The sequence below is a fragment of the Triturus cristatus genome, chromosome 4_1 (genome assembly GCF_964204655.1).
Source record: "Triturus cristatus chromosome 4_1, aTriCri1.1, whole genome shotgun sequence".
NCBI lineage: Eukaryota > Metazoa > Chordata > Amphibia > Caudata > Salamandridae > Triturus > Triturus cristatus.
In genome coordinates, this window is record NC_140585.1 from 70,559,134 (window position 1) to 70,585,499 (window position 26,366).

Genomic DNA, 26,366 nt, shown 5'->3' on the forward strand with positions numbered 1-26,366 from the left:
ACTGACTAGGCCCCAGCCCTGTCGGCCCATCTGGACTTTCCAGAGATCCTGCACCAAAAGTCACTGTGTCCTGCAGCCAGCGACCTCCAGAACCTCTGGGAGGACTGCCTGCCTTCAACAAAAACCAGAGCTCCTGTTAAAAGCAGCTCTGTTTAAAAGAACCTCCAAAGAAAGACTCCAAGCCTGCTGAAGACAAAGAAACCCGAAGCGTGGAACCACCACTGCACCCGTCTCCTACGGCCCGAGTGGCCCACTGGTCCCAGCGAGGTCCCCCAGCGCTCCAGAGTCCGAGTCCACCATGGATTGACCCCTCCTGGACTCCCCGACGTCGCCTGCATCCTCTGCATGGAGACCCCACCACCGTTAGTGGCCGGGTAAGGTGAAATTCGATCTCACAAGGCACCCCTGCATCCAACCGCCCTGCGCCCTGGAGAAGAGGACCTGAGGTGCACCTACGTCACCGAACCCTCCAACTTACCTATCCAGCTGTTTGTTCCTCCCGGAATACTTCCTGAACGGAGCGTTCAGCCAAAATTCAAAAACGGTAATTCCCATTGAAAACAACCGGTCACCCGTGTGCTGCTGTGGGTGCAGCTTGTGTGCTAACGCTGATCCCCCTTTACTCTGAGCTTAACCCTAGGAGCTTTGCTCCCTCAGCCCTGTGGCTTGCCCGAGAGCAGCCGCCAACTGACGTCCCCCTAGCCCCGTAGGCTAACATGGGGCCTCAGCACCCTACACACGGCCACCCTAGTGCCGATGAGGGCGCTTTTTGAGTGCATCCATGACTCTGGGGAACCCTTGTTGTAACCCCAGAAACTCAACCCCTAAGACCGATTGCTTACCTGCAAACCGATAACCTCATTTTTCTCCATAGGATTGCATCGGCTGTTTTCCTCTGACAAAGTGTGGAGTTGAGTTTGTATGGAAACCTAAGCAACTGTTTTAATGCAAAACTGACTTACCTTTTTCTAGGAAATGTCCCAGTGTAACATCTAGGCATATATCACACTGAGTAGAAAAAGTAATCTAAAAAGTACTCTAAAGAGCAATCTCAATAGTAATCACAAAGTAATTACAAATACTTATTATCTTTAAATATTTTACAAACCTGCAACAAAGTCCATTTCATCCAGCCTGCTTGTTTTGAACAACTTGTCTTGAAAAGTACCATTTTACTTACTTATACCAAGTCCTGCTTAGTTCTAAAAAATAAAATTAACTAAAGAAATATTTTGATACAAACAATTGGTCTGAGTTCAGTCTTTGAGTGTGTGACATAATTTCTTGCCTGACTGTGTACAATAAATGCTTAACACTACCCTCTGATAAAGCCTTACTGCTCGCCCACACTACCACAAATAAAGAGTTGGGTATTATCTACTTTTATCTCTGTAAACATTTGGGGCTCCATTGGCCTTTGTGCACACTATATCTTACTTTGGTATAGTATATTCAGAGCCAGCTTCCTACATCCTTCTCAATGATGAAGGTGACATCGAAGCCTCCATCGATGCCTGGTGACGACGGCATTGAGTTTCTGATCCTCGAGGCTCCAACAAGACCAGTATGCCAGGCAGAAGCGCCTGTTTTTGCACCCTTTTACAGCCTAAATCACAGCAGTCTCTGCCACAGAGTCCACTTCTTCCTCCACCAACACTCCCATGCATTCTACCCCCACTGCTGTCGCAGAAGAGTCCCTTCTTTCATATTCAAAGTCAGACAGTCCCTATGGTCTATCTAAGCCTTATCCCCAGCCCTCAGGACATCACTAGTGATGATCCCTGGGATGACTATAATGTGGATCCCCCAGGTGACTCTGGTCTAGACCACTACCCATTGAGGGCCTGACCCCTGATGACATTGCGGCCTATTCTAGAGGGCATCAACACTAAAAAGGAATAAGAAGTATTTATTGGGGTGAAACCTCTGCTTCCCAAACTATAATCTAGAACATACTCAACGTTAATCCAATTCTCCTAAAACCCGACGCCTGGAACCACCACTGCGCCCAACACCTACGGCCCGAATCTGGGTGGTCCACCGTTCCCATGGAGGCCCCCCAGTGCTGCAGAGCCTGAGTCCATCGTGGGTTGATCCCTCCAGGACTTAATGACGTCACCCGCAGCCTCTGCACAGAGACCCCCAACTGCGAGTGGCCTGGTAAGGTGAAATGTGACCTCAAAAGATACCCATGCATTGCATACAGCCGCGTTGGAGAAAAGAACCGAAGGTGCACCTACGTCCCCGAGCCCTCCAACTTACCTGCCCAGCTGTTGGTTCCCCCCATAAAGTGTTCCTGGACCGAACCTGCAGCCAAAATCCAAAACCGGCAACTCCCATTGAAAACAACTGGGCACTTGATGCCAAAACAGCACCCTGCCGCCCCTGCGGGTGTACTTTGTGCTAAACCGGATCCACCTTTACAGTAAGCCTAACACCCGGAGCTTTGCTCCCACAACCTTGTCGTCTGCTCGTGAGCAGCCACCAACTAAAGGCCCCTATCCCCCTTTGGATAACATTGGGCCTTAGCACTCCGCACCCGGCTGCCCTAGTGCAGCTGAGGGGCAGCCTTGACCCTAAGGGAACCCTGGTTCTAACCCCGGAGTGCCAACTCCCACAACAAAGTACTTGCCTGTTAATCGATAACTTAATTTCTCTCCGTAGGAATGCATTGACAGTTTTTCCTTGTAAGTGTGGAGTTGATTTGTCTGAAAACCTGAAAAACCGCAACTGTACAAAAACTGATTTACTTACCTTTTCTCTAGAAAAAGTCCCATTGTGATATCTAGATATATCCCACTGAGTAGAAAAATTATCATAAAAAGTAATCTGATAAATAACCTGTAAATTAACAAAAAAGTTATTGCAACATTTTGACTTACCTGTATTTCAATCAACTGCATTTGAACCTGCATTCAATTGTAAAAACGTTGCATAAGATTTTGCAAAGCATTTATTTCACGTATCTGCACCAGGCCTGGCTTGGTTCTAGAAATAAAATAACTAAATAATAATTTTTTATACAAACAAATTGGTCTGAGTTCAGTCTTTGAGTGTGTGCCATAATTTGCTGATTGAGTGTGTACAACAAATGCTTAACACTACCCTCTGATGAAGCCTTACTGCTTGCCCACACTACCACAAATAGAGTGTAAGCTGCTATCTACTACCTCATTTTGGGATAGTATACACAGTCCGCTTCCTACAGTTTTTTTTTTAAAACTAAATATACTTTTTACTTTGAAAAATCGATACTTATAAACTTTTTAGAACAATTTAATAAATGTCTTGTGTTAGGCCCAAGTCTGATCGCCCTTACTACCAGTAATGGAGCACTTTGGGCTTTACATTGAGCCCTCTGCACGTCTGCGGAATCCCTGGACTCTATGCACGGTATATCCACCTGGTAGCATACCATATACAGAGCCAGCTTCCTGCTGTGCTCGATCTCAATGAGGCCCATTTCCACATACCTATCTACCCTGCTCAGTAAAGTTACCTTCTCTTTGTGCTATGAATACAATCTACCAGTTCAAAGTACTACCCTTCACGGTGACCGTGGCTCCAAGTGTGTTTTCAAAATGCCTTGTAGTGGTGGCTGTACATTTGTAAGAGGTGGACATTCATGTCTTTCCCTACCTCAACGATTGGCCGATCAAACATGCTGCTGTGTACAGTACACACGCAAACAGTTGCGACCTTGTTCCACTGCTTGGTATTAACTTAGTACGCCACCAAGTCCCACCTGCAGCCTCTAAAGGTCTAAGCCTTTCTAGGGTCAGTATTAGATGCAGTCACAAGTAAAAGACTATTCCAACCAGCAGAGAGGCCCTACACGGGTCCATAAAATGCTGGGGAACCCCACAGATGGACCTTTTTGCCACCTCCATAAAATGTAAAATGCCCAATCTTTGTCTCCAGGTATTCACACCACCACTCCATGGGCTATGTGCGATTGATAAACTGGCCAGGGATATTTGCCTACACTAATGCCAAGGCAAACATCACTACCCTCATTTAGGTTGGTAGCCCCTACCTGTGCCACACAACCCTGCTATTCAGCTATCTTGGAGATGTTTATTACTCACTTAGGCTGGACCTTCTCACTTTAAGTCTAGGTTGACTGAGACATTCCAATCCTGAACAGCTCAACCTTTTTATTTGATACACAAGGTATTGGAATTTGAGTACCTCAGCCTTCCCCAGATATGTCTGTCTGCAACACAAAATGCAGATTAGATTTTATTACACGGAGAAATGGAAAAGGCTAGTTCAACGCCACATTTCCAAAAACCTTGATCCTGTAAAGTCTACAGTATAGGATATTACACTTGTCCCTTCTTTAGAATTCTGATAATTAAGACCTTCATGAAGGGTCTTTTTTGTGGTATATCAGTGAAGTCTTCACCAGACTCATGGGACCGCCGTTTGAACCTCTACATTCATGCCCCCTTCAGTTGCTATTCTAGAATTCAACTTTCCTGATGGCCATTATATCTCTTAGATACATTAGCAAGTTGCAGGTGCTCTCTCTGCAGTAGCCTTCTTTCATTTTCTCAAGGTCAGAGTTGTATATGAAACCAACCCTAGGCTTCTCGCTGGCGCGGATTCACACTTTCAAACCATAGAGCTCCCAGTTTTTTCTCTCCCAGCAACCCGATTCTGTTACAGACAGAGAAGTGCACACATTGGATGTCAAAAGAGCTCGTATGTACTATATTGATGGTACAAGGCATTCCGGAACTCGTTTCAGCACTGTCTCGTTTGCAAAGCCTCAAAGAAGAACCCATCTTCACGACAGGTATAGCTATGTGGATAGTTTCATACATTTAAACCTACTATCATGAGGTAACCTGCTTTTCCCAGGGTGCACTCCACCCGCAAGAACGGCGTCACCATGGCCTTTATAGGAAATATACCAACTGACTGATATTTATATGGCAGCCAACTAGCCAACACCACACACCTCTACCCAGTGCTACTTTGTGGACATCTTAGCCTGACAGCAGGCAATGGTGGGCCAGCTGCTATTTAGGACCTTACATCAGATGTCGGCACGCTAGCCTAGCCGCTGCTACCGGAGGGCACTGCTTTACAGTATGGTAAGCTTGTATTTGTAGCATGTGTTGGCTGCAGATACGCATGTTATGCGTACTTCTGCCATCTAGTGTTGGGCCCGGACTCCTCAAGTAGTTTTTCTTGAGGAAGCTATATGAATGGCATTGTGAGTTGTTTGCCCTCCCCACATGTCAATTGCTTTGTTTCTCAAAGTTTTTTCCCACGATTGAGTTTGGACAGACTATGTCGCAACTGTTCAGAATTTGATACCACAAGGCCTACAGAAAAAAATAGCCAGAATGGATCCTTACACCAGGAAAGGATGTTACGGAATTCAAACCTAGTCAACTCACAAATAATCAACTCGGTGTGATGGAGATGAAGAAATAACTTTTCAGACGGTGTCCTCGGTGAAGAGCCAAGTACGAATTCTCCAACACACATGAGGTTTGTAACGCATGCCTCTCTCCCAAGCACAAGACAAAACAGTGCACTATTTGCGCATTGTTCAAAAATTAAAAGGCTCTTTGGACACGATAAGGTCAACTCCTCACACACGTAAAAAAGAGAGAGAGACCCCTTGTTTTAGCCAAGGGAATAGGGTACTCTTGACAAGTAAAATAAATATTCCCATGGGTTGTGGAAAGAACAGGGACAGGATACAAGGTTCAACTCGCAGCTAAGTCGTACCTCACAGGGCGCACAATAATACAGCTCATCAAGGAAAATTCTTCCTAATATTTTAATCAATTGCTAAATAGCACTGAAGTTATTACAAAAATCTTTTATCATTAAAAAACTGGTTACAATGTTAAAATTCCATCCTATATATCACAATTTTATGCAACCAATTGATGAAAACAATTCATGAAGAATCCCAAATTACATATAATACAATCAGTTTGCATGATATACCATGACATGAAAAGAGAACAGGGATTAGACAGTTTACTTTGTCTTTCAAAGAAACATATCCTATGGAACAGTTTAAAAACCTGGCCTGGATACACATTATTTTCTTATCTGCAGGTCCAAATTTTCCCTTGGATTACGTACAGCGATGCGTCGACACGTTTCGATGGGCTTGATTATTATTCCATCTTTATTAAGACAATAGTTAATTTGTTTTTCTTTATGTTCCTTATTGTATAGCTTGGTTTACATGCCCTCATGAGTCAGAAGTCTTATAGGTACGTTCAGTTCTTCTACTGATTTAATCTGTTTTCTGTTCGACTTTTCGTCAGTTAATGCAGATACTCTGAAAGAATTTAATAGGGCACAAACTGCTTAGTGTGATAGATGTACTTATAAGTTCTAGCTTTCCTTATGGTCAACTCGAGGCGTCACATGAATTTCTTGCCGAGTGGCTACTATATTTAAGTGCCTTATTTACGTATTCACTTTCTTGTGCGCTCTCCTGTTTCCATTCGTTCACGAGAGTAGAGTTTTTTTTTTAATTCTACACCTCCTCTCACTTGTTGCACTGTTTGACTGCAGGGAATCACCGAGAGATTTCTCCTCACATACACAATGGAGTACGCAGCCAAGGCAGAGTTCAGCAAAAACAGTGGCAGGGACAGCAGGGCCAGCGCTCCAAGAGATGAAGGTATGGTCATAGCCAACCCACTCTACACCACTTCTGAGATATCTCTGGGGAAGAACTAGCTCCGGTGCAGCCCAATTCACCGGCGCCGATCACACTCTGGACCGTGAGTACTAATACCCCCATACTAAGAAAATAATACATTCACCACCACCAATACCCTGCTATGGTGCGCCACAACCTTCGGGTTCAGGCCGACACCGTGACCATGCCTAGAAGCTGAGAAAGGACGAATATTCCCGATCATCATCGGGTGGCCAGGCAACAACAAGGGGATGGTTCCGAAACGCTAACGGTACAAAAAAGTGCATCAGCGCCAACCAAGCCTTCGACACTGGCATCACTCTGAACTGACTAAAACATCGATATTGAAGAGTTCCAAGAAACCTTCATCAGAACTGGGAAAAAAAACTCTGAATTGAGCGGGGCGAAGTTGAAAGCTTCAGAACAGAGTTCTGAGAAACACCACAGACACACTTATAAAGAGGGAAAATCCATGAATTCTCCATTTCAAAGCCTCAGACTGTTTCTAAAAGTACTTGATCAGCACACAGGAACCAGAAAACTCAAAGTACTAGACCCACTCATGATTATGGGGTAGTATTTGAGGGACTGTAACATTTTATGCAAGAAAAAAGAAAAGAGGCTGCAAAAAGAAAAGCAGAATAACAACTCCCTCATCCTCCAAAACAGATTGTGCCACAATAAACTAGGGCCACAAGCCTTATAATTGTTAGTGTACCTTCTTCACCTCAAACTTTATCACCATCTCCACAAGGAGAGAGGTACAGATACAGGACACTGGTTCCCAGGGCACACAACATACTGATGACACACCTGACCCATGGGAAGACCCCTTTGTTCCTAATACAATGACAGTAAAGGAATTGTACCCCCTCAGACACTTGACTTTCACTTCACCAGAGCAAAAGCATCTTTATTAGCTTCTGAAAGATACATATCGATCAGTAACTTGTGTCACTAGTCCTTCTTTCTGTAAGCACTACTCCCTAAACATGCCTTATATTGTAGTGGCTGTTTTTTTCCTGAAGCCTAGTCTGACATTTTATTGCACTTCCCAGTAAAAAGCTGGTTTCCAACTCTTTCAGGCGGAGGAGAGAGAAGGGTCGCAAACTGGCCTGCATATTTATTTGGGTTCCCTTAGTCTTGTTGTGAAAGAGGGAAGAGAAAGGACTAATGCATGTCTCCTTTTTAGGTCGAGCCTAATCAGCGCGCAATCGCTGCTTAGGATCTGACCTTTTGGAATCTGTCTGTACTTTTTGGAAAACTCGTGCATGTACTGCACTGTTTCCAATGAGTACTTGTGCATGTAAGGCATCCACCTTGCGGGAGCGAGCAGCTTCGCCATGTTTCCAATTATTGCGCCCGCGCTTGTTAATTGGAAACAGATGGCGCTGCAAGGTAGATGCCGTACATGCATGAGTGCTTTCATTCTGAACAGCTGCTCTTCATTGGCTCTCCTGGGCTGCAGCTGCCTCCTCCTCCCTACGCACTCCCACGCTGGCGCTTTCATGATGTAATGAGAAAGCTGGAAATACGTTTTTATCAACTCCATTCCCGTTATAGGCACGCTTTTTTATTTTATGCATGTGCCCGCTTATTACTTTTTGGCCGCCGCGCTTCAGTTTAATCATGCCACTGGCATGCAAGCACTAATTTTAAACTAAAGGTTGAACAGCATTGACGTTTTGGATAAGAATAGAATTTCTCCATCTAAAAATGAAGATGACGTGTGCAGTGTGACGTCGTCTTCGCTTGGAGTACAGTGTGCTTCCAGAGTCACTAAGCAGAGTCTGGGGTCTGCGCTGTGTAAACTGCATGCCGAGCTGGGACGGCCCTCAATAGCATCCACTACGCCTCTTTGGGGCTCCCAGCTTCCGTTACAGGTGTAAGGGGGTGTCACATTAATGCAGCCAGTGATCACAGACAGGCCTTCTCTAGAGGGGGGTTGAGGGCTCTGATTGATACGAGCAACAAGCGTGCAAGTGGGTTAACACAACGTTGAAAGTATAGATAAAGGGGCATTGGTGGGCATCTCAAAGCTCTGATCACAATACACACATTTGTTAAATTGTTTACTCTTTCGGTTATAGCAAGAGTTTTAATGAAAATCTTATCTGAAGCTTTAGTAGGATTCCTCCTTTGTGTCTCTAAGTTCATCAGTTCTGCAGTAGATGAAAGGCTGAGTTTGGATAGGAGATTAGGATGCTATAGTGTGCTGCTACAACACTGCAGACAGCTGGTTAAACCAGCGAGCAGCCTCCCTTTTCATCTTCACTCAAAGTACATGCGAGGTCCAATGGCTTAAATCTGTATAAAACAATTGTTATTCAAAGAAATACATTAATTTATGTGACTTAATCTTTTCGAGGCATTCTCTGTCAAAAATCACTATGAGTGGGTCTCTGGGTGCTTAGTGAATCGGTGCAGTTATGAAATATGTTTATTTTATCAACCTTCGATGGATACAAGGCTTGGTTAATGCATGGCAAAGTAAAAATTAATTGACAGAGCAGAGACGAAAGGGGAGGCTGCTAGCTGGTTTCTCTCCCATGCCCATTTTTCAGGCTCTCACTGCTTTTGTTACTTGCACTAGGTAAAAGTGAACTCTGGTGCAGTGTTAGCTGCACAACACCGTCTCAATCTCTCCCTGTAGCCTGGATGTTCATATGGCCTGTGATCGCCCACCTTTGTGATTTACTTTTATGCCCCCCAGTTACTTAATTAAATACTAATAGTTTTGTTTTTTTCTCCATTACAGCAAATTATAATAAACACCTGGCTACAATGTGAATGCAGCCCATTCTAAAGAGAAAAACCTGGGTGGTTAATTTTGTGACAGAGTTTATCATTATTATACCATAAATGACACTGGGTGTGGTGGGACGGGTTGACTCACTCCATTGCTGTCTCTGTAGACGAGCGTCCAGACGCCCTGTGCATAGGAACAGCTGCCTCGCGTTCCTTTCACTACACCCGGTCACCCGCTAACTTTCTCCCTATCCCCGCCACTTCCTCTCTGCCCCTTTCGTCGTTATCACATCCCTTCATATCTGCCCTTCGCATCGACACATTCCAAAATGACAGTGGAGCACTTACATAGACATAAAAGGCACATAATATTTATAGCGTAATATCTACAAAGTTCTTAACAATACAATATGCATACAATATTCAAGTAAGTGCTCTTCCTATTGTCTCGTGCAGTGGTGTAAAATTGCAGCGCCGGTGGGGCACTTTACATGTGCACAAATTCCATCTTTCCTCTTTCTTTTAAAGCACTACTCATGCCACCCCTGCTTTCCACTTTTTCCTCTGCATCCCCTTTCCTTCCTACCTCTCTTTACATAGGTCAAATGATCACTTCACTGCTAACAAAAAAAATAACTAAAAGAACAGTGTCATTTGCAACACCAATAGCTCTAACTTTCACTAATGCGAGCCCGGTTGCATTGCAAATGCTTGTTTTAATTGTCATGCGCTTCACACGTACAAAAATATCTAGGTAATAAACATGTTGGCGCTGAGTACTTACGTGGTGCATCTATGGCAGGAAGACTGGGCACTTACCCTTATCTTCTGACAAAAGCAGTGACACTTCCACGGCTGTTTCTCCTTATGCCGAGAAGGCAGTTCTTCCAGGACAATTGTGGTTAGCTGTGGTACTAGCAGTGTTTGGTGGTGTGAGGTACTGTTTGTTATTAAAATGTCTGAGGTTTAGTCATTCTTGGCTGCATTTTAAAGTGTGCCTCTGTTGCAAATAGGTAGCCAATATAAAAGAAATGTTTTAATTGTAGCAATATGTATATGTTGATTTTTCTCAGATTTGTAACTGTTCTATATTGCCTGCAAATCTGTGAAAATTAAGAAATGGATGCTATTTGTGAGCCCTGTTAAGAGCTAATGTGATCCGCCCTCTTTGCTCACCGCTTCAGCTAGCACCCATTTTATTAATCTTTCTCATAGTCAAAAGTTTTCATTTCTCAAGAGTTGTGCTGCTGCAGGACAAGGAGTATGTTTAATCCCTGCAACTTTGTCTCCACTTTGTGCTTGCTCTTCCTCACGGGCAGGTAGCCGGCGCATCGTGGACGTGATGGATGTAAATACACAGCGTGACATCGAGATGTCCATGTCGCAGTGGGCGAAGTACTACGAGACTCCCGACGAAGACCGAGAGAAGCTGTACAATGTCATCAGCTTGGAATTCAGCCACACCAGGCTTGAAAGCCTAGTGCAGAGGCCGACCACTGTGAGTTGCTGCTCTTCTTTTTTTCTTATAGTTTTCCCGTTTCAGGAAGATGAGACACAAACCATCTCCTTTGAAATCTCTAGGCCTCTTCACACCTATAATGGTGATGTGACTGCAGGGTGTTTTCAGTCTGCTTCTTTTGGTGCCATACAACCGAGTCAGTCGTGAGTTTCTCCCACTTTGTGATCAGTGTAGCGTTGCAGTTTATTTGAACTCTGTCCCCCTTCGCTTTAAAACCCACCAGCTTTCTTTATTTGAGTGAGATTAAGGCAGTACTAGTAAGAATGTTCTCCAGCATTTATTCCCTATACCCCTCTGGGATTGTGCAGGTGTGGTGGAGGATGCTAGCTAACTTGACTAATAATGTTTAGACTTTAAACACTCCGAGTGGGTATTTTGATTAGATTCCAATGATGCCTTGTTTTTCTCCAACACCAACGGTTTCCTATATTACCATGCTTGTGTGAATCATTTACAGACGTAAGATAAGTGTGTCAGAACCCTTGGTTATCTATACTTCTCTGTGCCATTGTGGACAAAACTGCTGAGAGTCCCACATATTGTTATAAAGAATATAATACAGCTTTTAAATGCGCTCACGCCTTCTGCGAGATCATCTTCTGTCTGAGCTTTTTAGTTCAACATTTTGTATGTTGGAATCTGTAGTTTTACAGCATGATAGTGTTGTGGAATCAACAGCTGGGAAAATTCTGTCATCTAGAGGTCTTTCTCCAGCTTGCTTTTTTCCCAAACCCCTGTTGGGGTATCAGGAGTCGCATAGAAACACACAATTCGCCACAGGTGAACTCCGCCATCAGAATTATTTTTGTAGCCTAGGAGTAGAAGGAATCTTTTTTGCTTGAGTTTGAGTGTTGATAGATGACATTAGCTGGGAAAGATGTAGGACAGAGGACAAGAGGAGGCACAGAGAGAAGTGAGCTGCTAAGCACCACTCTTCAGTGGGCTTTGCATCTGTACAGCCATTACTCCATCGCCCCCTTTATTTCAAAACAAAAGTGCTTCCTTCAGAATACGAACTGTCTTTTATTCAAATTGAATTGTAGTATTCCAAAATGGCCTCTCTTCCAACAGTTACATTAATCTCCTTTCTTCTGTTGATATACTGCTTCCTTGTGTCCACATTCACTGATATCCAGCAGGTGAGGGCACTGGCTTGGTTTCTTCTAAGCAGTCTGTTCCTAGGTGGAATATGTTCTGAATTGTCCCCTGCTACCAAAGAGCCATCCGGCAATTAGCAACTAAAATAGAGGATCATTCAGCTAGATAAACAAGCATTTGCAATCCAACGGTCTAGCATTTGTGAAGGTTTTAAGCTATTGATGTAAATCACAATGTTTTTTTATTTCGTTCTTTTGTTTCTAGTGGAGTGATTATATTTGCATAGCGCTTCAGCCATTCGTGTGACCTCGCGGCGCAGGAGAACCAGAAAATGAGAAATAGGTTACGAGGGAGGGTAGGTGGAAAATAAATTACATAAATGGAAAACGGCATTTTAAAAATAGGGAAGTATTTGCTGTAAAGGGTTGAGGATAATGCATGACAAGAGAGCGTGATACTGATGCAAGATATGTGTGGGAGAGACTGAGAGAGCACAAAAGGGTTTAGAGAGAAGTGTGCATGAGTGACGGTGAGAATGGGATGGTTAGAAAAGAATGGGGCATAGAAGAATGAATATGAGAAGGAGTGGGAAACAGGGCGGTTGCGAGTTTGTGAGGAAGTGATTGGAGCAGAATGGACGAAAGAGAGAGCTGGAAGGGAGTGTCATTGGAAAGAACTCTGGTGAAAAAGAGGAGACACTTTTTTTCTGTTAAAACATTAGAATAAGGCCAAATACTCTTGCATCTAACTTGTGTATATGTTAGTGCCTTGTGTCGGCATGGCCCAAGTAGAATGGAGGCTTGCCCAATGCATTTACATTACGAACGCCTATAGTTCTTGGATTGCTGAGAACTGTTGGCTTTGCCAATGCTTGTTCTATTAAGCAAGGGATCTAAGAAACCAAGCTCCAAGGTTCCATCTTGAAATGGCCTGACAAATGCAACTGATTAACTGAGCTGTTAGAATATATTCAACGGACGTTATGTGAAATAGTCCCTCCATTTTTATATTATATGGTTCCTGACTTCCGGTTTGTACATTGGCAGTTTCAGTATGGTTAAGTTTAAATCCAGGTAATTTTTCTGTGATTAATTTCAGAAGGGAACACTACTAGGCTGTTGGGTAAGCAACTAAACCGGGCCTGCGGAGAATTAAATAAGGGAACACAGTTGAACTAAATATACTTGTTTCACATGAACAATTAAGTATTATTAATGTGGGCATTTTGTGCCTATTTCATCTACCATGTTGGATTGGTAGCAAAGTGGTGAAATATAATGAGACGTCAGGGAGACTGGAACATGGATCCCCAGAGGGAGAGGATGTGGCTCGATGGTCAGAGATGCTAACATGGGACCTGGGAATCTGTTCAAGCCTACGCAATGGCTCAACTTCTTGTGATTCTTGGCAGATCAGTTAATCTCCCTCTATGCTATATAAATATACTCCTTCTTAAATGGTAATTTTTCTTCAATTAATTTCGGAAGGAAAGACTACGGTGCTTTTTAGAAAGCGAATAAACTGGGCCTGTGGAGAATTAAATAAGGGAGTACGGTCTGACGGAATATACTTGTTTCACATAAACATAGAAGTATTAATGTGGGCGTCATGTGCCCGTTTCATCCGCCATGTTGGACTTGTAGCAATCTGGTAAAGTATAATGAGAAGTCAAGTAATCTAGAGGCATCGCCTAAGAAAAGTTAGGGAAGCAGAGCTTGGGGACCCTCATAATTTAAAGTCTATGCCAGGAAAAGCCATACTAGGCTAGTATCTCTTAGCATTGCTCTTTTCAGGTCGAGCCTGGGCAGCGCATGATATATTGGAGTATGGAATAGAATCCCTGCCCACTCTTTGCCCATATTTGTCATTGGCGTGTGTCATTGTCCTTCGTAAATCCTGGCTTCTGATTCGTTAATAGGCATGTTAGTTCCGCCTTAGTACCACCTTGTGTTCATTCGTAACCTCCCATGAGGACTGGCCCTTTTACTTCGGTTGTTACGAGGTGAGTTTTTTTTAGTCTGTAAGCACTATTTCCTTTAAATAGTTTCTCCTTCTGCAGGGACAACATGTTTTCCTGCAACATTCAGCCACCATGCGCACTTTCACTTTCTAATCAGCCCGGGTCAATGGTGGCTGCTTCTTTGCATTGGTCTTGAATTTTCAAGAGTTTGAGCTATTGGCATTGTATATGACCATGCCTTTTATTTGTGTTAATTATCAAAACATATAAATAAAAGGCATTGTCATTTACAACCCCAATAGCTTAAACTCTCGCAAATGCGAGACCTATTGCATTGCAAATGCTTGTGTTTTAGTGTCATATGTGTCCTGTCTATCAATTCCTAATGCAGACAGATTAAGCTCGAACAAGTATCTTTTCTTAGCCGTCTAATATTTCATGAGTTAGTGCTGTTGCTGTTTGTCTGACCTCTGAGCCTGGCAAACTTAGGAAGAAATGTGCCTGTTATGTGGGTTAGAATGGCCACAAGGCTGTCTGTCTTAAGCACGGAAAATGTTAATCCTTCCACCAATAATCTGCTGTTTTAAATATTGGCGGACCAACAGGGTCTGACCTCAAGGTGTACTAGCTTGCGCCATGAAACCGTTGTGGTGTACGCGCGCTTTACAAAAACTTTTAACATAACAAATACAAATTAACCTTATTATTAAAGAAAGATCTCCATGAGTTAAAGAACCGTTTTGTGGGGGTCTTATGGGCCCAACCCCAATGGAGAGGCGAAGTGACTGGGGTTTATGCATGTCTGTGTACTACTTTGCTCGTGTATTAAGCGCTACACGTTGTTGTTCGCAGAATTTGGGAGTTGTGGATGTATGTCTCAACCATCAAACAGGGGAGGGAAAGACGAAACCCAGCTAGAAAGGGACAGGACGGGAAGGATGCGTTCAGGTTGTCATTGGTGAGGATGATTAGAGCCTTTTAGGGGGAGGAAGGAGACAACCCCCATGGGTCCAATGAAGTAGGAGAAGCCTGATGTACACCTTTTGAGTAGGGTACGAGGGGGTCATCAAAGAGCTGTAAAGCTCTCAGGCGAGGGGGAACCAAACGAGAGTGCTCCATGTGGGAGAATGCTGGATTAATCACTGCCAAGTGCAACTGAATTTAGTATCTGTATGGTTGATACGGGCAGTAAGTAACGCAAGCGCCAGAACTTGCCATAGGCGGAGAAACCATGTGGCGGTAGGAGGGGAGGGTAGGTTTCCTCCAATAAAGAGCTGTAGACTGCCGTGCCGCCCCTAGTATTTGTGCTATTAAGCGCCAATTTGAATGAGTCATGGCTACCACTGTAGAGGGTCTGATACCTAACCGGGTCAAAAGTGATAAATTTGTCACCCTGAAATAAATCCTGAATTATGCAACACTCGCCTTGCGTCCGGGCGCTAAAGGCTCGAGGTTGCAAAGCAGGAGGAAAGATGGGGTTGCATGCTATGGGGGTGTTAGGGGAGGGGGAAGGAGGTCGTGCCCGAGATATAGCCAGTTTGTCCCATACGTCTAAGACGGTTCTCTTGGGAGTGGCTATGTATGCATTACGGGGGCGAGCCCCTCGGGGAAGCCAGCCTAAGGCCCACAGAAGTCTACATACTACTGCCTGATCCATGTGGAACCAGTGTTTTTCACTCTCCCGAACCACCCATTCTGGGATGTATCGAAGATGGCAGGCCCAATAATACTCAAGGAGGTTAGGGCATGCCAGCGCCCCCTCGCCACCCTCCCCGATCTCGGGGCAGCATCAAGACCTTGTTATAAAAGCGTGGGCAAGACTTGCCCCCCGATAAAGTTGGTTAAATCATGGAGGGACTGAATATCAATTTGTGGAATGAGGGTAGGGAGGGTTTGAAATAAATATATCATCTTTGGGAGGAGTGACATTTTTACTGTGTTAATGCGTCCTAACCAGGAAAGGCGGAGGTTACGACATCTGTGGATCTCTTCCCGTATGGCACGTCTATAGCTCGGCCAGTTGGCTCGAGTCCAGGAAGAAAGCGAAGGGGTCAAGTCCAGACCTAGATATCCTATCGTCTTCTCAGACCATTTCAGTGGAATCCGGTTTTGTAAATCTCGTACCTCCGAGGTCGGTAGGGTGAGATTCAGGTCATGGGATTTGGCTAAATTGATCTTAAAAACCTGAGGGGTCCTCAAAAGAGCGCAGGAGTGCAGCTAGTGCTGGTAGATATGAGGACGGAGTAGTTAGGGAGAGAAGGAGGTCGTCCGCATACAGTGAAATCTTGTGTTCATGTCCTCCAAGGAGAATGCCCAAGATGGCAGGCGAACAGTGGATTGCAAGCACCAGAGGTTCTACTACCAGGGCAAATAGGAGTGGAGATAATGAACACCCTTGCCTGGTGCCTCGGTATATGGGAATGGGAGAGGTAAGACGGACATTGATGCAAATACGTGTCGTCTGTGTTGTGTATGGGGCCATCAGCTTGGAAATCATGATAGGGACTAGTCCAGTTCGCCTCAGGACCTCCCTAAGAAAACACCAGTCTACCTGGTCGAAGGCTTTCTTAGCGTCTAGTGACACCAGGCAAGCAGGTATGTCTCTATATTAGACTTTTTCAATGAGATGGGCTATAGGGCGTATGTTGTCCGCACCCTGTTGATGGTGGGTAAATTCAACCTGATCCGGATCTATGATACTAGGCAGATAAGTTTCCAAGCGATTCACAAGGATCTTTGTATAAATCTTAGCGTCTGTATTTAGGGGGGCGATGGGGCAGTACGAAGTACAAAGAGAAGGGTCTTTCCCCGGCTTAGGGACAAGCATTATCACAGCCACTGACCTAGTTGGAGTAAGACAGGTGGCGTCCATGAAATTACTAAAAAGTTGAAGAAGATGGTCTTGGAGCTCTGGATAAAAGTGCGGTAAAAGACAACAGGAAGACCGTCAGGGCTGGGAGTTGTCCTTGTTGGGAGCTGTTTAAGGGCTTTTGCCATCTCCTCTTGTGAGATTGGTTCATCTAAAAGGTTCATGTAATGGGGGCTGGTCGGTTCCCAGGGGAAAGAATGAAGAAAGGACGTGATTTTCTTTGGGGGACAGGGTTCATCCGCATATAGATCTCTGTAGAAATGTGAAAGGGTTAAGCTCTTGTAAAGTTCTGATGTTGTCCAGGTGCTATCTGGTCGCATAAGTTTGGGATTGTGAGCGTGCATGGTTTGGGCTCACAAGTGCAGATGGCGGCATGCCCCAGCCTTGTCTCTCCCTGTGTAGAAGTTTAGTTTGAGAGTGAGCAGGAGGCTTTCTGCTTTGTTAGTGTGGTGTAAGAGAAGCTGGCTTCGCAACGCAGCCAGCTGCTGTTTATTGTGAAGTGAGGGTTGTTGGTGGTCCTTTCGCTCCAGGGCTTTGATGTCAGCAGAGAGGGTCGATTCAAGAAGGTGAGCTTCCCAAAATCGGGTTATCGCGATAGAAGATTTGACTCCCCGGAAGGTCGCGTTAAAAGCATCCCATCTGACGGCTTCCGAAGTATCAGGGGTATAGTTTGTGATAAAAAAGGCCTTGATCTCCTTCTGGATGTCTGCTAAATCGACTAGATCACGGAGGGCCTGGGGAGGTAGTCTCCATCGAGGTTGGGCGTTACGCTGGGGATTGGGAGGCTGAAGTGATATCGAGATATGGGCATGGTCAGATGTTAGACATCTCTGCCGTGACTAATAATTGGAGCAGGGGTAAGGAGAGAAAATAATAGTAAGTTTGTGAGCATGAACGGGAGAAGAACGAGAAGACCTTGTACTCAGGGTGTATATATCTCCAGGCATCTAATAGCCGTAGGTCAGTAATGGCGTTTTTAAGAGCTGCTGACATGGCATCAGTACGTTTGTGCACTACGGTCCCAGTCAAGATCCCGCTCTGACGGTTTTACCAGATCACATAAATGTGAGCGCAAGAATATGTCTTGGGCCTGGTTAGGGGCATCAATATTTTGGAGGGTCAGAGGTCGCATGCCCCAATGTATTTGAATTTTAAGCTAGCGCCCTTCAGTGTCCCTTATCACCTTAGGGGCATTCCCAACCTGGCCAGCCTTCAGTAGTATAGCCACTCCGGCGTTTGAGAGGGAGAGCAAGCCCAGTATTATGTTGGATATTTAGGATGTGACATGAGACGAGTGTCAGTGGAGAGAAGGTGGGTTTCCTGAAGAAATATAATATCAGGGTCCTGGAGAAGAAGTTACCACCAGATCTGGCGCCTCTTATTAGGGGAGTTAAGTCCCCTAACACTTAGCGAGAGGAATTTAAAGAGATTCGTCCTCGTCGCCCCAGTAGGATTTTCCACGTGACAAGCCCATCAAAAGTGCCAGTATGAGTTAGATTTGCTAAGATTTATGGGATCTGGGACTATCTGCGCTATGTTTGTGGTTTTACCTGGAGGTTCTGCAGGAGTTGTGATTGTATACATGTAATGGTACCTTTGATTTATCTCGTCTTCAAAATGTATATGCAGGGCCACGGCCCAGATTGTACCATGAAAATCCAATAAAATGTGGTATTAAAAAATAAAGTGCCAGTGTTAACCCAACCACATATTTGGGAAGCCGCTGGTACAAGAACGTGGATAGGGGCGTGTATAAGGCAGTTTGAGCAACACTGTGTCTCCGAACGTTGGCCAAACTCCTAAGGCTTGGGGTACCCGACCAAGTCTCCCTTATAAGAGACGTATCCAAAGGGTAATAACAGGGAGGGAATGAAAGTGGGGTTAATGTTCTCAACAGGGGGTGGCCAGCAGGGCCAATCGAGATTAATGTCTACAAGGTACAGCCCACTGTCCACAGGACGGGCCATTCTGAAGATGTCACTCTTCAAAGAGACACCGTAGACGTGGGGGAGGTGGCAGGCGCAGGCAGCTCCTCGGGTCTCTGCTTCCCACGACCCGCTTCAGAGAGTCCCATAGGAATCGCCAGCAGCTGGAAGGCCTCGGGGAGGACCAAAAGCCAGTGTCTAAGTGAGCGAGGACAAGGCCGGAGGTCTCAAGTCAGTGCTAATTTCCAGTGTTTCTGCTTCAGGGGCACACTTCCCCCCCAGTGTGCTGGGATGCTTAAGCGCGTTGCAAATAGTTGAGCCCCCTCCGGCATGTCTAATCTCTAGGGAGCTATGTTGAAACTTGAGGGCTTAAAGACCAGAGAATTCCCTGTCTGGATCATTCCTTTTTCTCAGGGGATCGAGATTGTGGGGAAGAGTCATTCAAAGCCCAAATATGGTTGATGATATCCTGCTTAGCCTGGGAGGAGTCCTGCTCCCGGAGGCGTTTCCTATTTTTGGGCGGCAGGACAGTGAACCATTCCAGATGGGGAGGTTTTCCAGAAAGCCCATATGGGGAAGGAGGACCCCCATCTTCAGGTTCCAGCGGGAGGTGAAGAAGCTGTTTAGCTTCACTTAGTGAGCGGAGTGCTCATCGTTTGCCCTCCCAAGAGAAGATTAACGCCGATTGATGGCCCACAGGTATTTGATATTGAGTTTACAAAGCTTATTTGTAACTGGCTTAGTCTTTTCGCCTACGGAGGGGGGCAGGGGCTATGTCTTGGAAGATTTGAATTGAATAGCCATAATAGGATAGGGTCTTGGCTCCCTGGATCTTTTTCAGGATGGCTTCTTTTTCGACAAAGAAAAGGACCTGTGTGAGTATGATCGGGATGAAGTCTTGACAGCCTCTGAGGCCAAGGACACGATGAGCTCTGTCCAGGACTGGTGGGGATGCGTCTTCATTCTCACGGATCGCCTGGAGGAGGTCCGCAGTGAAGGCCATGATGTCTTTGCCTTCCGCTCTGTGAAGGACTCCTCTAATGCGTAGATTGTTGCTCCGACTTCGATTCTCAAGTTCTTCCTGCTTGAGCTGTAGACTGTTTTGATCCTCCAACTCGACCATCCGTCGCCATAGGCTCTCGTGATCCTCCGTCCTTGCATCCATAGTGCGCTCAAGATCATCCACTCGTCCACCGATTTCCGTGACATCCCTCCAGATAACCTGCATAAAGCCATAAAGCAAGGTAATGTCAAAAATCAGAATGACATGAAGCCATGTCAAAGGCAATAGTTCAACACATAATTCACATAACCCAAATCACATTATACACTTAATCCCTCAGTATCCAACATTGAGCACATGTGTGCACCATCACCCACAACACTGCACCTCGTAATCCCCCACCTCCTATTCTTGGCAAGACTTATTCTACTAAAAAACCGCAAGATTACAGGACAGAAGAGAAGCAGGCATATGCAAACCCATCCTACATTAAGGCTAGGGTAACCTAACACACTTAAGTCAGTACAAAATGGTGGTGGTTGAGGGTCATCATAGGGTGTCAGACCACAAAAGTGGCTCATTTACTACACCCTTGTCTGCTACTTGATAAGAGCCCTGAAAGGATTGCACCTGCTCTCTTATACCCAAGACAAAGAAGTGGAGCCGAAGAAGCTAAATCGTTTCTGTAATTTGTAGAGCAATATAAATGAAATGAATACAAATGCTGTTCCAAGACACTCTAGGCAATCAGTGACTCCTAGTTAATAAATCTTTGGCTGACCAGTGCCTGTTTGGTAGAAGCTCTCTTCATCCCCTGCAAGGAGCAAGAGGAACGAAGCCTTACCCTAGTGATTTAATTTGTTTCTTGCTCGCCTTATACCTGCGAGCTTTGTAGCCCATGTATTTTTCATGTTGAGAACAAATGCTTTCCCAAACTTCCCTCCTAATCATGCGATTAGGCCAATAATACTGTAAGGCCTCAACAGCCCACGTTATCGCCAAACACTCCTTTTCAGTCGTAGCATAAGGAGTTTCCCAGGGAAATAACTTGCGACTTATATACACCATGGGATGCGAATCATTAGTATTATCAGGTTGAGACAGAACTGCTCCCAAGCCATAACCAGGTGAGTCTGTTTGCTAAATAAAAGAATTTTCAAAATCTGAGCAAGAAAGGACAGTCCTGACACAGAACTTTTTTCAAAGTGCTAAAGCTAGTCTCCTGAGTATCGCTCCAGGTCTTCCATTTACTACGAGGAGCTTTCTTTGGAGGTCAGTTAGGGGACTAACCATCATGAAAAAGGCAGAAATAAATTGACGAGAATATCCGACTAGACCTAAAAAAAGACCGGATGTCTTCTTTGTCATCAGTCTCCTTATACTTTTAATGGCTTTAACTTTGTCAACTTGTCAATGTGTTTACCCATCTTCAATTTGATAACCTAGATATCGAATAGTATTTGTAGCTAGCATACATTTCTATGGGTTGACTTTAAGACCTGTCTTCTTAAGAGAGATAAGTACTTCCTCTAAATGTTGTAAATTTGCCTCCCACAAGGGGCTGAAAATAACTATATAATCGAAGTAGGCAGCAGTATATTGTTGGGGTGGTCTTAATACTTTATCCATTAGTCTTTGAAAGGTAGCTGGAGCCCCATGGAGTCCATAAGTAAGAAATTTACAGTGATCTAAGCTTGATGGTGATACAAACACGTTTGTTGTTCTCTGGAACTTTTTATCAGAGGAATTTGCCAATATCCCTCGTGTGGTCAAGAGTGGGGAGGAAGGCTGTGTTTCCTGGCACAAGATATGGATCGAATTTTGATATGTTGTCTAGTTGACAAAAATCAATACAGCACCTTAAAGTACCATTTGGTTTTGGTACTAAAATCACAGGAGAGCCCCAGGAACTATTGGAAGACTATAATACCCTCTTTGTAACTCGGTAGCTACTTCTTTTTCTACAGCTTCTCTTCTAGCTTCGGGTATGGGCGTGGTCTTATTTTCTTCTCCTCTGTTATCATATCCTGTTGAATAAGATGGGGTTTGCCTGGTCTCCCTGAGAATAAGCCTTCGTATTTATATAAAAGGGTTTTTAACTGACTTTCCTGTAGTTGATTAATCTGGTTCCCCAATTTTATGTTCTCAGCTCCTGCCAAATCTTTGGAAAGGACGAAAGAGATTTGAACTGGTTGAGAATTTGTAACTAATAGTACCCTATTAGGTTATTATCTTCTTCTGTTTGTTCCCATCTCATTAATAGATTTATGTGATCGCTTTGCCCCTTCTCCTTTTTATGTGGAACAGAGATACTATAGGTGACTGGTGAAATTCTGCTTAATATGGTATATGGCTTTTGCCACTTAGCCGACAATTTATTGTCTGAAGGGGGTAATAAAATAAGTACTTTCTCTGCAGGTACTAATTACCTCAGTTCTGTGCCGTTATCATACAGTGCCTTCTGTTTACTGTAGACTTTTTCCATGTTTACCCTCATCTTGTCCCATACAGCCATAACATTTGTTTTAACTTAACTGCATACTCAAGGAGGTCTTTACTCTCTTCCTTTTCGTCGTCCCACGGTTGTGCTGCCAAGTGAAGAAGGGTTTGGGGTTGTCTGCCAAATACCAGTTCAAATGGGGAGAACCTAGTTGAGCTTGAAACATGAAATTATATGGCAAAAAGTACCAAAGAGATTTCTTTATTCCAATCCCTTCCTGTCTTTGATAATTTTTTCTTCAATAGAGTTTTTTATAGTACGGTTGTATCTTTCTCCTAATCCATCTGTTTGGGAGTGGTAAACAGATGTATGAATCTGTTGGATACCTAGATGTTTGCAAACTTGTGACATGAAAGGCGTTCCCTGATCTGTTAATATTTCTTTTGGAAATCCTACTCAGGAAAAGAACGTTACCATGGCCTGGGATACTGATCAAGTGGTCATGTTCGTAAGCGGTACATCCTCAGAGTACCGTGTAGCATAATAAACCACAATCAAAATAGATTTGTGTCCTTCCCAAACCTGGTAAAGCGGTTGTCAACAATGGGAAAGTGCTGTAGTGGGGCCCTCTGTTCCGCTTAATTGTGTCTAATAGTCGACAACAGCTGCATGGGGCACAACATTGTCTGTCACTATATACTCCTGGCCAATTAAATGTTCCTAATAAATATTCTTCTGTTTTATTCCCTCCTAAGTGTCCTCCTCCCACCTGGCTGTGAGCCAACCCTGTTGTCGAAACGTCAGAGGCACCACCAATTGTTTTCTCAGTTCCCCTTCTTTATTTATCACATGATACAGTAAAGACTTTTGTATATAAAAATATGGTATTATCTGGCTATGACCAATGCCTGGGTCAGATTGGGTTCTTCTCTTTGTGCAACTCTGAAACTACATGTTAATACTACTTCATCTGTAGGAGGAGATGTAAAAGGATGGTTACCGTAACATACATGCCTAATTAATTCCTTCCATCTATTTTCAGATTTGAGTTTCTTTGGGTGGTTTTCTGTCCTTTCTATTGCCTCATTTCTAAAATGTGCTTCTTTCAGCCAGCCTACTTCTAGGGCTCCTTCACAGTTTTGGGTTATCAACTGATGAAACCGAGGATGGTCAGTCCCTATGATCATGTCTCCCACCAACTGGGATGTCAGCCCACTCTTATCTGGTCTGTCTTCCCTTGCACTTGGACTGTGTGGTAAATATGCTCATACTTTTAACCACATATAATAACTACTTCCTCCTGATCCTCTATTGTATTTGTCTCTACCCAGTTCTGAAGTACTACTGTGTATCTACAGCTTGAGTCAATAAGAGCTCTAACTTTTTGTCCATTGAGTAGTACCTCTCTTCATATTAGTGTGGATTCCTGTACATAGCACTTGCCCCTTAGTATATCCTACTTCCGTAGGTTCAGGACTCGTATTATTCTTTAGACAATTCTGAGCTATGTGACCCTATTTGGCACACTGAAAGCATTGTGGTCCCTGAAAAGCCTCTTTGCTTGCTACTGTAGGCCCCATTGTGGTTTCTGCTGCGCTACGAGAGTTAGGTTCTGGTAACCCTCTCCAACCCAATAGATTATTTTGTGCTTTCGTTGTTCCGAGTTTAAATTCTGAAGACCGATGATACATACAAGCCAATTCTATAGCAGGGTGGAACATAGTAGGGCCTCTAAAAATTGTTCTAGTAGACCTATTCCACCACATCATTCAGTGTTGAGGTGTCCGGATTAATCCTTCTATTAACTAAATCTTTGATTCCGGAATATAAGGCCCTGGGATTGTCATTGGGAGCCTATTTCTCCTTTCTGAATTTGGCCCGTGGTAATCAGTATGACATCCACGACGCTCGAGAATGGCTTTTTCAATCTCTACATACGGTGTAGTGCCAGCAGGATTGGTCTTGTGATCTGCTGCCTGGAACTCTCTAGACAGAAGGGGCACTATATACTGACTCCATCTTTCAGGGAGCCTCGCAGTTGTGGATGCAAGTTGGTAAAGAATCTTCTCCTGTTTGATATTTCTGAAGTACCAAACGGAGTACGTTAGGGTGTACCTTAGTGTGAGCCATCACAGCCATGATTTTTAATACAGCTGCATCTTGTGCTTGTTGATTGCTGACAAGTAAGTCTTTGTGCGTCTTTAAAACAGTCTGTACATTTTCTTGGTCCTGTTGTGCTTCCTGTACCTGTTGTTTAACTACTAACTGTAGGTGCCTCTGCCCCTCAGCCAGCTGCCTAACCATCTCTCCCATCGGACTGATTCATGACTAGTGCTGAAGAGTGGGACTATCCCACTCCTGACACCACTGTAAATTGATGCAGTCTCAACTCAAGGCACGCGTCTTTCACCAAGTTACGTTATTCGGCACTTGTTAACAGGCTGTAGCAGGTGTAACGTGTAGAAACAACAAAACCAGTCCATTTTGTGCATAAATGTCTTTGTGTATCACGCCTCCGGTATCTCCTTTTGCAGGTTTTTATGTCTAGACGAGCCTCTTCCTCCAACTCTCGGAACACATACAACAAAACCTTTTTTTTTTTTTTTTAATGTTCTCATATAAACGCTTATAGCTAATTCTAGCGAAGCTAACCACCTTCACCATGTGGCAGGCGTCCTGTCCCGTGAGCTTGTTAGGGTATTTGTGCTAGTGCTTAAAAATATGAACATTAGTTCCCAACTCTTTCCGCCCAGTGCCACGGATTTTCGTGTAGGTGCACTCGCACTCCCTCCCCAGTAAACCACTCAGTATCACTTGAATCCACAGCACTTCTTGAGAGCTGCTGTGTGTTGTGGTGAGCCTTTCTCCCTCTGGTCTTCGGTATCCGCGTTGCTCTCCTCCTCCGAGCAGTGGCTCCGTTCTCACCTCTGTCTCCTCTCGTTCTCTCACCTCTGTCTCCTCTCGTTCTCTCACCTCTGTCTCCTCTCGTTCTCTCACCTCTGTCTCCTCTCGTTCTCTCACCTCGGTCTCCTCCCGTTCTCACCTCTCGTTCTCACCTCGGTCTCCTCTCGTTCTCACCTCGGTCTCCTCTCGTTCTCACCTCGGTCTCCTCCCGTTCTCTCACCTCGGTCTCCTCCCGTTCTCTCACCTCGGTCTCCTCCCGTTCTCTCACCTCTGTCTTCTCTCGTTCTCTCACCTCTGTCTCCTCCCGTTCTCACCTCTGTCTCCTCCCGTTCTCTCACCTCTGTCTCCTCCCGTTCTCTCACCTCTGTCTCCTCCCGTTCTCTCACCTCTGTCTCCTCCCGTTCTCTCACCTCTGTCTCCTCCCGTTCTCTCACCTCTGTCTCCTCCCGTTCTCTCACCTCTGTCTCCTCCCATTCTCTCACCTCTGTCTCCTCCCGTTCTCTCACCTCTGTCTCCTCTCGTTCTCTCACCTCTGTCTCCTCTCGTTCTCTCACCTCTGTCTCCTCTCGTTCTCTCACCTCTGTCTCCTCTCGTTCTCTCACCTCTGTCTCCTCTCGTTCTCTCACCTCTGTCTCCTCTCGTTCTCTCACCTCTGTCTCCTCTCGTTCTCTCACCTCTGTCTCCTCTCGTTCTCTCACCTCTGTCTCCTCTCGTTCTCTCACCTCTGTCTCCTCTCGTTCTCTCACCTCTGTCTCCTCTCGTTCTCTCACCTCTGTCTCCTCCCGTTCTCTCACCTCTGTCTCCTTTCGTTGTCTCCTCCCGTTCTCTCACCTCTGTCTCCTCTCGTTGTCTCCTCCCGTTCTCTCACCTCTGTCTCCTCTCGTTCTCACCTCTGTCTCCTCTCGTTCTCACCTCTGTCTCCTCTCGTTCTCTCACCTCTGTCTCCTCTCGTTCTCTCACCTCTGTCTCCTCTCGTTCTCTCACCTCTGTCTCCTCTCGTTCTCTCACCTCTGTCTCCTCTCGTTCTCTCACCTCTGTCTCCTCTCGTTCTCTCACCTCTGTCTCCTCTCGTTCTCTCACCTCTGTCTCCTCTCGTTCTCTCACCTCTGTCTCCTCTCGTTCTCTCACCTCTGTCTCCTCTCGTTCTCACCTCTGTCTCCTCTCGTTCTCACCTCTGTCTCCTCTCGTTCTCTCCTCTCGTTTTCTCACCTCTGT

At 44.9% G+C, this 26,366-nt stretch overlaps 1 protein-coding gene across 3 annotated transcripts in view; it reads left to right on the forward strand.

The window, feature by feature from the left end:
• KDM2A (lysine demethylase 2A) overlaps positions 1 to 26,366 on the forward strand; it is a 770,935-nt gene that overhangs the window by 214,806 nt on the left and 529,763 nt on the right. For 2 of the 3 annotated variants that reach the window (XM_085651618.1, XM_085651619.1), the window contains exon 6: positions 10,753 to 10,931. In XM_085651618.1, coding sequence (XP_085507744.1) covers positions 10,753 to 10,931 — 179 coding nt within the window. The remainder of the gene's footprint in view (positions 1 to 10,752; positions 10,932 to 26,366) is intronic. The other variant, XM_085651620.1, reaches the window with a different exon arrangement.